The 13,829-nt window shown below is 35.3% G+C and overlaps 2 protein-coding genes across 2 annotated transcripts; one reads left to right on the plus strand and one right to left on the minus strand.

The window, feature by feature from the left end:
- The first annotated feature begins 636 nt into the window (after positions 1-636).
- LOC107062295 (uncharacterized) lies at positions 637-1,659 on the plus strand. Its single transcript, XM_015312794.1, has one exon. It carries the CDS (start codon positions 637-639, stop codon positions 1,657-1,659), a length of 1,023 nt encoding a protein of 340 aa, XP_015168280.1.
- A 2,119-nt stretch (positions 1,660-3,778) lies between these two features.
- LOC102603206 (uncharacterized) lies at positions 3,779-10,511 on the minus strand. Its single transcript, XM_006356253.1, has 2 exons — positions 10,366-10,511; positions 3,779-4,387 (listed from the first exon to the last, which is right to left on the minus strand). Exon 2 carries the CDS (start codon positions 4,375-4,377, stop codon positions 4,171-4,173), a length of 207 nt encoding a protein of 68 aa, XP_006356315.1. The 5' UTR covers positions 4,378-4,387; positions 10,366-10,511; the 3' UTR covers positions 3,779-4,170.
- Positions 10,512-13,829: the final 3,318 nt, after the last annotated feature.

Genomic DNA, 13,829 nt, shown 5'->3' on the forward strand with positions numbered 1-13,829 from the left:
TTTTACCAACCCCCCCCCCCCCCCCAATATCGTTCTTCCCTTTTCCTAAGCCAGTAAGGACATTATAAAATTTATTCATTTTGGTCTAAATCAATAATCAAATCCCCTAATGCACCACATGTAGCTCCCTTTCCCTTTAATTATTTGTGGAATGGTCTCTGTAAAATGAGTTGACTAGTTGACTTGGACTTTAAATAAATACAATTTTATTTTTGTATTTGGTTTCATTTCTATAACAAATTTAATCTATATGAAAGTTAAATATTTAAATTATAAACTAAGTTTTGAATTACTTAACATAAATACTTGTTCCAAATAAGAAATTTTTTTTCTACAAATTCTTATTATATATAATGACTTCCTTGAGAAATGCCTATTCAATTTTTGCCATATCTATTGACTTTGAGGAATCTAGAAAAAAATTGTCGATATTTCACCAAATATACGAGCAATATTTCTTTAAGGATGTTGTACTTATTCAAGATTCAAATCCTTATTTTTCAATTCTGTTTTTATATTTTTCCAACCAATTGACCTAAGAGAGAGAGAAAGACTTATATAAATATCCAATTTCCTACCATATATTAAATCTCTCATTCAACTCCATTTCCATATCCTCTTTCTATGCAACTAACCATGGATAAAGAACAAGAAGAGATGCAATTCCTAGGCCTCTTTGATATCTACATAGAATCCTACAAAGTCATCTACCAATGGAAGAAAATTTTCAGCCAAATCACCCTATCTTTGATCCTTCCTATGTCCTTCATCTTCTTAGCTCACATGGAAGTTTACCATCTTTTCTTCTCTGACCTTAAACACTCTGAATCTCAGCTCAGACATACTCACACGGGCACGGCCAAATACAACAAGATCTCTGATCACATAGATTCAGAGCTAACCTCTCTATGGCTTTTCATAATTGTCTACTTCACTATCCTCATCATCTTCTCCCTTCTTTCCACCTCTGCTGTGGTTTACACAATTGCTTCCATATACACGTCACGTGAAGTTGGTTACAAGAAAGTTATGAGTGTTGTTCCTAAAGTTTGGAAGAGGGTTATGGTGACTTTCTTGTGTGCTTTCCTTTGTTTCTTCATCTACAACCTTGTTTCCTTCTTTCTCTTAGCTTTATGGTTTGTATGGGCTTTCAGCATGCGGGTTGAAAATGATGGTCTTGCTAACTTTATTTTTGTGATCATGGCGATTGTTTATGTTGTTGGATCTGTGTACCTTTCAGTTATATGGCACTTAGCTAGTGTGGTAACTGTGTTAGAGGATTCATATGGAGTGAAAGCCATGATCAAAAGCAAGGATTTGTTAAAGGGGAAGATGAGAATAGCCTTGTTTTTCTTTTTCAAGTTCAATCTCTTACTTGGTATCTTGAACTTTGTTTTCAAGAAGTTTGTGGTACATGGAAGCCATCATATGCATCTAGGGGTGTTGTATAGAGTAGGTGTTGGGTTGTTTTGTCTTCTTTTATTGTTTACTTTGATGCTATTTGGTTTGGTGATTCAAACAATTATTTACTTTGTTTGCAAGTCCTATCACCATGAGAACATTGACAAGTCTGCACTTTCTGATCATCTTGAAGTTTATTTGGGAGAGTATGAACCTTTGAAGTCTCAAGATGTGCAAATGGAGAGTTATCAAGTTTAAAATATTTTACTACTATCTTCTGTGGGTGAAACATTTCTCTATGTATTTGACTTTTTCAATGGATGACATTTATGAGAATTATTATGATAGAAAAGATTTAATATTTTTATCAGCTTTGGTCATTCTGTATGTCATAATGGTTGTCTTATATATTATTGGGAGAAGGGTCAAAAATACCCCTCAACTTTGTTTTATTGTTTGACTATACCCTTACCGTTAAAACGAAGTTATTTTTTGCCCCTGCCGTCTACAAACTCATCACATTTACCCCTCAATTGGATGGAAACCCCCAAATCAACAAAAATAACCAGATTTAACTTAAATTAACCAATTTTAACCCGACTTGACCCATCAAATGATACAACCCACCTATGTTCATCTTCATTTTTAACCTAATTTATCTGTCTCCCTATTTCCTACTTCCTACTGTTCATCTTCATCACTTCCTTGAGCTTCAAATCAAACATTCTTCTTTGCCTTCTTTTCCGTCTTTTCCGCAGCTCACGTCTCGGGCATCATTATGCCATTATAGGCATCTCTTCAATACCCCATTCTCTTCCTTAGAACCTGCCCTAAATCTGATACTTCCAGCAAAGTTAAATTCGAAATCTCATTAACTATCGCTGATGCTCTCCCTAATGGAGCCAACTTTGATTCGTGAGCTGATGTTGTGAAATTTGAACTAATTAACGGTTTCGTAAAGCTGTAGAAATGGGTTTCAGAAATTTTTTGAGTCTTGGACTGTGGAATTGTGAATGCACATAAGGTGTTAGATATGTGGAAATAGTTCTGAAACGGTGATACAGAGAATTAGAAATAAATCGATTGAAACATCTCATGATTATGACATAAAAGCTTCTGACTGAATTGCTTGGGCTTTGTAATGGTGCCGGAACAGTGATTACGGCGACGATGGGTTTAATCGTCTGGGAAGTAGGAAGGTTGGGGAAGTTGAGGTTTTAGGCTTACTTGTATTTACTTAATCCCATAAGGTTATGGAAATGTTATTCATGTCTTTAAAAATGTATTTTCCTCCATTGTTTTTTGCCTTGATCTCAAGATGAAGATGAACAAAGCGGGTCATCTATTAGATGGATCGGAATCGGGTTAAAATTGGTTAATTTAAGTAAATCGGGTAATTTTTGTTGATTTGGGGGTTTCCATCCAATTGAGGGGTAAATGTGATGAGTTTGTAGACGGCAGGGGCAAAAAAAACTTCGTTTTAACGGTAAGGGTATAGTCAAACAATAAAACAAAGTTGAGGGGTATTTTTGACCCTTCTCCCTTATGTAAAACCAATTTTTAAATTTGAATTCAATAACATACCCAAGTGGGGGTCTGGGGAGGGTATAGCGTACTCAGATCATACCTCTACCTTGTGTGAGGTAGAGATATTGTTTCTGATAGATCTTCGACTCAAGAAAAGCATTTTCAAAGCAGGTTTGAAATACACAAGAGTGAAAGAAGCTCTAATGAAAATATTATAGATTTGATTTATGTCATGATTGATTATGGTTGACTAACAGTTTAGGAGAACTAATATGTATGCTGGAATTTGATTAAATAAGAATTTCATACTTTTGACTGTCTGTGCAAACATTTAAGGGATAAGACCTTCACATATCTTACGCTAATTTAGAGAAGTATTGAGAACACCCCTAAATTCAGTGCAAATTATTAGTTTCATCCTCGAACCATTAACAGCCTTAAAATCACCCCTTAACTTGACTAACTGAACCTAAACACACACACGATCTTGCAAGATGAGTGAAATACACCCCTACATTCTCGCCAAGTTAGGGGGTTTTTTCAACACTTCTCTCGGCTTTTTATTAAGAACCTCATGCTCTTACAGGAGTTTGATATCACTTGTTATATCATGTGATAGATTGAGGGTGTATCTAGAGAGATGTTTTTAAGGCTGTCAATAGTTCGGGGACGAAACTAATAATAAATGTGTCAAGTTCAGGGGTGTTTTCAACATTTCTCTCGTTAATTTATCATCAAATAGGCAAAGGGACAATGATATTACAAAACAAAGAGATGAAGGGTAACATGTAGAGAGATTTGAAGAACTAAATAGATCCAATTGGTAGTTATTGTAAAAGGAGTTGCTCCATTTTCCGCGCCCAGAACCAGAAGTTCCATCTGGGTTTATTGACAGATCTCATGTTTTAAAACCTTACAAAAACACATATTTTGCTTTTGAAAGTATCACGGAAGCAGTAATATATCCTTTACTGGTACAAAAACAATTACATACCTCAGGTACCGGAGGGTAAACAAACTGCATCTAGCACAGGCTCTGAGTGATACTTTTTCACTTCAACAAACTCCTACTTCCATTAGTACAGAACTAACGAGTCCCGCAGTTGTAAGGACCCATATATCTTAGCTATTAAAGATCATCCTGGGAAACCATTTGACTGGCATATTCCACCACCCAACAACTTTTATTTTGACAGTTTATACGTTACATTGAAGAAAAAAATAAAACATGAGTTGTGTGCATCACTTGGACGACAACTGCTGAGAACCATCCTTCTTGTCTTCCTGTTTGGATCCTGATACAGCTGCTGTTGCTGCAGCAGTCATGGCAGCAGCAGCTGCACCTAATTTTATTCCTCCTGCAGCTTTAACAGCACCACCAATTTTTGCAAAGGCAGCTATTCCTCCGACAATAATGGCTCTCAAAGCAACTGTTGGTTTTATACTCATATTTGTCTACCTGAGAAAAAAATATATCAGAGTTGTAAAGCCCCAGATCACCTAAAAACAAATATCACATTGGCATATAAAAGGAAAGATATTAACACATTTTTCTCTGAAATGCAGAATGCTTGCGTGAGACGATAAAGAGCCCAAGTTACAAATTCCTAAAGTAAAAATAGAATATAACAGATAAGGAACTAGATAAATTCTCTATGCTACTATTTTCAGAAACTACACACCACAAAGATCAGTTACTTCATTTCCTATAACAGACAAAAAAATGCAGTAACTGCTGCAACGACCTCCTAAATGGCTAAGTTGCAACAGAAAGGCTGGAATGGAGTGTAGCAGTTTCAAATAAGTCCTACAAATGGGTTCCAAATTACAGGAGTTTCGGAAATAATTCCCTATAAGCCAGCACTAGAAAGAACCAAAGGCAAAAAGTATTCATGATAACCACTATAGATTGCAAAATTATTCATGGCAATCCCTACAGATTCTTCTTCTGCAAACTGAAAGCAGCGCATTCTTATGTAAAAGAACACCAGGATATTAAGCATTAGGCGTCCAAATATAAAATTCACACCAGCTCTATAGCAATAACATGTGAACCGTTTCTTCACCTAAATCAAACTATGGGATGGAATTTTTTTTTCCAAATATGTTGTGTCAGTGCTGGAGGTATCACATTTGCAGAATCCTCACATCCATAAAAATGAAAAAGCAGCATAAAGATTCCCCGCAATCTTAGAGTCAACCATGAGATTTTGAGCAGCGCCTCTACAGCAACTTCTCTATTCTTGTGATTCCAAGTGTTAGGTACTACCCAAAATAAATAGGTGCTGGTTCTTATTGACACATGTCTTGCACCATGCACTAGCATGCTGCAAGAACATGGCACAGACATGAAGATATACCAGCAGAATGCTCTATCAACGACCCTGCAGTGACTGCAGGCTAAAAGGCCTAGGTACCTCTGATCTTCCACCAAATCCATGCATTCCATGGCCAGAAATTATACTGTTACACATTGTTCATTCATTAGAACCCTTATTACAGAACCACCAGCTTCCATATCAAGACAAAAGGAAGAAAACTTGGCACACTTGAAATATAATTAGCCTTCATTTCAGCAACTGGCATGTACTTCAAAGAAATCCTAATTGTCCTTCTCGCACTCTTGTGATAACATTTTTTTTTTGAGAAATGTAACAGTTAGTCTATATTAATCCACAGGTATACTACCACAAAAGTGTAGTTCCCCTCCAAAAGTGTTGTAATTACATAGGATCCTATATACCACCTATTCATCATACAGTAGGTCTCACGGATCATTAGACTTCTAAAACTACCAATATATTGAAAAAGCCTCGTTAAATAAACTAGATTCTTTTCATTACCCGATATTAAGGAATCCGCACCCGTATCCTTTGACTGCAATACAGAAAAAGGCACTCCACCTCTTTAAAAAACTATTATAAGTTTATAACCATATCTAAATATTAGTAAAGTTATCAGACACGAATAGGTTTCAGAACGTCCTCCTGTAACAAATTCATATACAATTTCATGTTAAACAATTCACATTGTCTACAGCACAAGCTGATATCACAAGCAAGTCCCTAAACTTTGGCTTCAACTTGTCTTTTTCTCATCAGAACACTCAGTTTTTCAATTACCTATCTAATCATTTAAACCTAATAAAACATGATAAAAAGAACATCACATGATGCTATTTGGTCATTGCATCTCACATATCATCTGATAAAACATATTGTAAGCAGAATTGCAGTCAAAATTCTGCACAAAACATGAAACAATAGCCTTCCAAGCTACATGAATTTTACGGTCTTTCACTGTATCCACACCATTAATCCATTAAGACTTTCCGATCATATTCATCAATTCAAATTTTGATGATGATTTTCTATAACCATTTGCATGGCATGACCATGACTGTTGTGCTCATCTTGGACTTGGCCGTGCCTCTTAGGTGGGTCAGCCTCATGCGCTGCCCTTGACTTCATTATAATGCCCTTAATTTTTCCAAAAAGACAATTATTGAGTATTGGAATTAAAAGGCCCAAATGGGGCAGAACTGTTGCAGCCTCAATTATGTGTTTCCTCCTCCACCATAAGCAAAACAAGTTCTACAAAATAGTCGTAAGACTAGCAATGTTACATGAGCGAGTGTTGGGCTTTCAGCACCCCAGCAATTTCCATAAAACGAGTGTCGTATTTGTAAAATACGAATGATCAGATGGATGTATGGTGATATGAGATTAGCCAAGACCAGAAATGCTCAGCAGCACATGGAAGAAAAAGCTACAACACGCAGATGGTCGTAGAGGCAGATCCTTCAATTGTTGAAGCTACAACCATGCAAATAGATGCAATAAAGCATGAAGAAGTGGAACCTGCTTCATCGTTAGATGGTTCACAGGGTACCCTTGTAGATGAGGAAGACGAAGCAACAGATGTTAAGGAAGAGACTGTTAACGTAGAACTAGCAGTCCTGGTATTCAATGATATCTGGTGATGCACAAACAAGGAACTAACAAGGAATATGTACATTGCTTTGAGATAATGCAAGATTCCTGTGGGTTCATACCAGATAAGGGAATCTCCGGTGTAGCTTTGTTAGTTGGCATAATTCTGGTGTAATTGATCAAGTTGGCTATCTTGAAGTCGAAGAAGAACTGGTAAAGTATAAGCATGTTCACATTGATTCCTCTGTTTAGTGGATATTATTTAGCTCTCATGCTGCTTATGGCAATGTGAAATTAGAAAGAATGCTTTATGGACAAATTTGCTTCCTCGGTACAACATTTGCAGTGTGCACCAGTAAAGGGAATTTGAGGGACAAACTACTGCAGTGGTCATATGTTGCAACAGGAATTGCTATCACTTGGTGCATACCATCTGAGATACTGTCAAGTGATAGAGAGTTTCGCTATGACTCCAAGGGGAACATTTAGACACCAACAAAAGAAGGGGCAGAACAGTTCTAGCACTGAAATTGCAATGGATCATACTCTTGTTGGTGTGAAGACTGTTCCCTGAATGATGGAATTGTATGACCTATCTAGCAATTTTATTTCTTTAGAAGAGTACTGGAATGAGGCCCAAGCTGTCAAACTTGCGCTTCATGTTGGATAGGGATTGAGTACTAAGTTTGCACAGGACCAAATGGAACATGCCAACCCAATGCTTGGGTTCAATAATTTGAACAACAGTGTGGGGTTAACTGCTGGTCACATGAATTTGAGCATGAGCAGTTCCAACTTGTACTGATTGATCCAATGATATTGGTGTCTACAATATTACCATTTCCAAGGGCTCTTACATGTGTACCTAATGGTTCTGGTGCAGCACCAAGAACCAATTTGGATTCATGCCACGGCGTTCAACTATAAAAGTCAATCATCTCGTGAGTAGATTGGTGGAGTAGTATAGTGAGAGGAAGAGGGACTTACATATGGTGTTCATTGACGTAGAAAAATCATACGACAAAGTCATTAGAAGAGCTATATGGAGATGTTTGGAGGCTAAAGGAGTACCTGCAACCTACATTAGGGAGATTAAGGACATCAGGACATGTATGATCAAGCCATGACATGGGTGAGGATAATGGGAGGAGACCCGGAGCATTTGTCAGTCGTGATGGGGTTACACCAGAGATCAATGCTTAGTCCATTTTTATTTGCCTTGATGATGAATGTACTGCGACATATCCAAGGGTGTATGCTATTTGCAAATGGCATAGTATCGATTGACAATAAGCTAGAGGTTGGGAGAAAACCTGAGAGTCTAAAGGGTTTAGGTTGAGCAGGACTAAGACTGACAAGGATGTAATACATCGTATTGGAGTGGGGTGGAGGAAATAGAGGCTCGCATACAGTGTCTTATGTGATTAGAATGTGCCGCCCAAGTCTTAAAGATAAGTTTCATAAAGTGGTTGTTAGACCATCCACTTTGTATGGGGCCACGTGTTGGTCGTTCAAGAACTCGCACATCCAGAAGATGAAAGTAGCATAAATAAGGATGTTGAGAGTGTCTGCATGCTAGACGAGATAGGATTAGGAACAAAGATATTTGGGAAAAAGTAGGATACAAGTGAAACATAGATGGTTCAGGCATGTGAAGACGAGATGTCCATATGCCCCAGTGAGGAGATATGAGAGGTTGGCTATGGTGGGTCCGAGAAAAGGTAAAGGTAGGCCGAAGAAGTATTGGGGAGAGGAGAGGTGATTGGACAGGATTTGAAACACTTGCAGTTTATCGAGGACATGACCCTAGATAAGAGGATATGGAGGTCAAGGATAAGGATAGAAAGGTTAGTAGGTAGTCAACGTCTAGTTTCCCTTATCAGTGGTAATAGTATTTCCTTTTCTCCTACTTTCTTATACTTCGATTTTATTATTACATGTTTTATGAGCTTCAATTATCATGTAATTTGCTAATGGTATTCTGTTTTCCTTCTGGTTTTGTTATGCTTTACTTAAGTCGAGGGTCTATCAGAAACAACCTATCTACCTTCATGAGGTAAGAGTAAGGTTCCATTACACACCACCCTTCTCAGACCCCATTTGTGGAATTTCATTCGGTATGTTGTTGTTTGTATCTTATAAGCCTACTAGTGCAGAAGTCACAAAGAAGTTGTTAGCCTTTTTTTTTTTTTTGATGAAGTAAGAAGGATGTCATTAACAAAGCATCAAGCAGATGCACAGATTACAAAAGAAAGAATTATGAGCTCCCAAAAAGGCAAAAAAAAGCTATCTAAACAGCTAACAGCAGAGATCTATGGAGCTGATAAATTCTAGGAAAGAATCGACACTAAGTACAGGAGAGAGATTAACCCAATCAAAAAGAGTATTCAAACATCTTGCCACAAAGAAGTTGTTAGCCTTAGTTGGAACGAAATTAACTTTTGACTGTGGCGGTACATCAACACTGAACCTGGTTGCTTGATAGAGCTAATGAAGTTTGACATGGGAGGAGTTGCAGTTGTTTCAGGTGCTGCAAAAGCTCTTGAAAAAATAAAGCCAGCAGAACTAGAGTAGCATTTTATAGCTTTTTGGGGATTTTTTCTTTTGATAACACTGAAGAATGTTTACATACGGTAAATGTACACATGAGCTCCTTGATTTTTACAATGCACACTTTTGAGGACAAGGGTGAGTTGAAGGAAGGAGATTTGATGCGATATGAATTTCTTAAGCCTCTTAAAGCAACTGGAAAGGAATTAAGGAGGCTCAAGTTAGCATTGGGCACTTATGGCTTGTTTTAGAGAAGCATGTTAGCCCATTCCCGTCCTACTTCCCTATGTATTAAGCCTATAAATAATTTCCCCTGAAAGAACATACTAATATTTTGAGAAAATGAATTATCCCTAGTTTTTAGCTTAGTTCTTAGACCCTCTTTATTTCTTTAGTTGGCTTCCAATTCTAGATTGTATAATGAACCAACCCAAATTTGCAACTCTACATCAACTTAGCAAACTTCTTGAGTATGTTGCTGACTCATTATGAGAGCCACATCAAAGTCCTCTAATTGCCTACACATAAAACTAATCTAAAGAAAACTTGTCTTGCCCCATGAGACCATGATATTGAAATCAACATCTAGTAATCCCAAAACAACAACAAAACGAAAAACCAGACATTGCCCTCCACAGCTTGAATCTCCTAAATTTCATATACATGAACCTACTTACAATATTTGTCAAAACTATCATGGGTTGCAAGACAAATACGACACCAAAAACTGAACAATTTCGTGTAAGCAGAAGACTGCAAATTATCTTACAAAAAGATTTGGGGCTTCATTTGGGCAGTGGGAGACCAGAAAACGTCAATGCTATCAAACCCATATTGGGGATTCTCATATTACAGATAAAATTCATTTTGAAGAAAGAGATTAACGATTTGCAACAGGTGAAAACAAGTATAGTTATAAAAATCTAAAGGCAGAAACCGTGAGAGTATTACTTACCGCTAGATTTCCGCCGGAGGAACTGATTGCTCGGAGACTCGCCGGAGAAAGATACGGGGAGAATGGGCTGAAGCACCGGAGACAGCTTAATTTGAAAATGCGGGGTTTCTGTTTGTTAAATGTTGGAAGGGACAAAATTTGGGGAAATAAGGTCAGGAGGTGTTACGAAAGTAGAAACTAAAAAACAAGAATTAAATTATTTAACGTATTCGATGGTGTGTATAAGAATAATTATATGTTTAAATTTTGATTATTTGCTTATTTTATTTTAATTTTTTTCATTATCTTACTTTTAATATGACTTGAATTCTCAATCTATCAATTGATGGTGGAGCTACTCAACCACTTAAGCATATCTCACTTTCCATTTCACTTGATTTTATTTCATATAGGATACCACATCAGATGTGTTTTAGAAAAGTTTTTCAAATTTGCAAGGAGTTTTGATCAAAGTCAATATTTTAAAATTGACGGGGTTGCATTTGAGTTTAATGATCCCATTAGGTACAAAGAATGACTTGTTACCTAGTTGAAATTTCGTCACAATTTTCAAGGCTTTAAAGGTGTTTTGGTCGTTTAGAAGGGTTTTAAATTTTTCTTAAATTTGAAATCGATCATGGTCAACATTCTGTCAAGACAACCTTAAAATGATAATTTGACAATTGTCAATTTGCATTATTGATTTATCTTTGAGAGGTCCCAAGCGAGTTTATTTTGAAAGACAGATTGCTTTGAGGTTGTTCATGTTGTTGTATCGAGTGTCATTGCTCCTACGGTTCAGGAGATGCACTTGTGAAGTCGTAGAAGCGGAGAGGTTTCTACACCTGTGAGGAAGACCGGAATTGGGGGTGGTCGCGCCTAAGATTCTATCATAGCGAAAAATTTATGTTCTTGTGAAGTCCTTCAACATCAACAAATGGTATAAGTAGTAGTCATATTCATTATCCAACCTTGAATTAAGGTATCATCAATAAAGGACAACATGACAGCCACTATTAGATTTGTGATGTTGGTACAATCAAGTACGTAGGAGGTTTTATCACCTCTACAAAATATTAATATAGGTGAAAAACAAAATCAATATGAATATCATGAATTAAGTACGGATTTCAATCATAATCGTTTGTTGATTGCTCTATGATATTGTAATTTTAATTTTACACTTTTAAAAAATAGCTTCTCATCCCCGTATATTATATACGAATATTGTTGGCTAATATTCATAGGGACATTATTATTGGTAGAAAATGTTGTTGTAAAATTTGCTCCTCTGCTTTTGTGTAGTACACCACAGCAAAACTATGTCTAGTGTGGGAGAATTAGAGAGAGTTATCCCTATTAAAATTTCAGAGATGCCTACAAACACAAACATCTTATATGCATAAATTCTTACTTTGTGACCTCAAACAATATCTTCGTAGGCAACTTCATCATGGATATCTATAGGTATTGGTGATGATGGTAGTTGGTTGTGAAATTAATAGAGTTGATTGTTATGACTGGAGTGAAAAGATTTACTTCCAACATGATCAAAAGAAGAAAGAAATTATATGATTTTTGACTCCAATAAATTGAATTCTTTTTAATGACTCTAATTCTTTGTAGAGCTGAGAATGAACAATTAAAACAAAACATAAGCTAGCTCAGCAAAATACACCCACACATTCTTGTCGAATATTTTTAGAGTGTTTTTTCACCATATTTCTAGAAAGAAATGAAAAAGTGAAGATGAAGAATATTCTTAAGACCTCTTATTAAGATTTTACTTTAGACCACCAATTTCACAATAATAATAAATTACTTAAAATATTTTGTTTTTAAAAAAAAACATATAAAAAAGTTATGGTTAAAGAAAAATTTAATTGACTTTTCAAATTTTATTTTTGCTACATAAATTATGATCGAGGGAGCAAATGCATTTTTCAGTAATTTATATATTTACAAATTAAATTAAAAGTACTTAAATCACAATAATTAACAATTTAAAATACTTAAACAAAGTTTAAAAAATTATGGTCAATTTTTTTAATGACTCAAATTTTATATATGTCCACATAAATTAAAATATTTTTTTCAAAAAGTAATATACATTGAGTCTCCGTACTATCCTCTGTATCAAGACTCAAATATAGTGAACATTAGTGAGCAATTTCTGGTGAGCATAAAAAAAAGAAGAAAGAATATAGTAGAATAGAAGTTAGTAGATGAATTTCATTTTCCAATATTATTTAAAATATGAATTATTTGGGTCAACATAGGTGATGCTAGAAAGTGCTATTATTTGCTACCAAATCATTATTTTTCAGTAACGATAATGATATTTAATTTAACATTGAAAAGGTTTGATAGTCAAACTCATTAAACTTAAATTAGGATTCTGCATGACAATTATCTTCTCCCAATGCAAGTTATCATGAGGCACGGAGCTCATTTGATATTATTATCTTTAATAAGACATAATTATAATGGAGTCGATATTGCTAAATTACGTATGGTTGGTAAATGAAAATGTTGGTGTAATTTTCCTGAAATGATCCTTTATTTTTTGTCTTTTTTATTTTTTCTCACGATCAAAATAGTTTTGATAAGAAAAAAATAAATCTAATTCTACTTCTCATTTTTTGTTTCCTTCTTAATTTTTTTAGTTGTCCTTTTTGCTTCGATTGAATAAAGTCATTTTGAACTAAAATTATGAATTAAATTTGAACCAATATCTCTTTTGTGAGTAACGGAACTCAAGAGCCACTTCTGAAAGTGAGACACTATATAGGGTCTCTATAACAATTGAATAGACACGCTCAACAGTTACATACTCCCTCCGTCCCATTTTATGTGGCACCCTTTCCGTTTTAGTCCGTCCCAAAAAGAATGTCATCTTATCATAATTAGAAATAATTTAACTTTAGAATACCCCTTTTACCCTTAATGAAATGATTTTTCAACCACACAAATATCTAAGAATTATTTTAGACCACAAGTTTCAAAAAGTCTTCCTTTTTTCTTAAATACCATGCCAAGTCAAATGGTACCACATAAAATGGGACGGAAGAATTATTTAGTTCAAATTATTTTCAAAACCGAGAATCGAATGCTTTGAAATATTCTAGTCTTAGAGCAAGCACTGAAGTCTCAGTTTCAATATAGAATTCGTGAATGTCAAGCTGGTTCACCTCGAATGACATGAGACACACGTAGAAAGAGCCTCTCACATACAATTTATAGGAGAATTTGATATAAAAAAAAAACATAGTAGATATTGAATCTGCTTTAATTATTCATATTATGTTCCCTTTTTAGTAAAAAATCTGGATTGATAATTGAATCACCATACTATTAACAATTTTCTTAATTATATTTGGTATTTATAATAAACAAATTTGTATACACAATTTACTTATTTTCTATTTATTAATTTGGTTTTAAATTTTTTTTATTTTGTATTACTTGGCATGATGAAAAGAGAC

This window comes from Solanum tuberosum, unplaced genomic scaffold (assembly GCF_000226075.1).
Source record: "Solanum tuberosum cultivar DM 1-3 516 R44 unplaced genomic scaffold, SolTub_3.0 scf00213, whole genome shotgun sequence".
Taxonomy (NCBI): domain Eukaryota; kingdom Viridiplantae; phylum Streptophyta; class Magnoliopsida; order Solanales; family Solanaceae; genus Solanum; species Solanum tuberosum.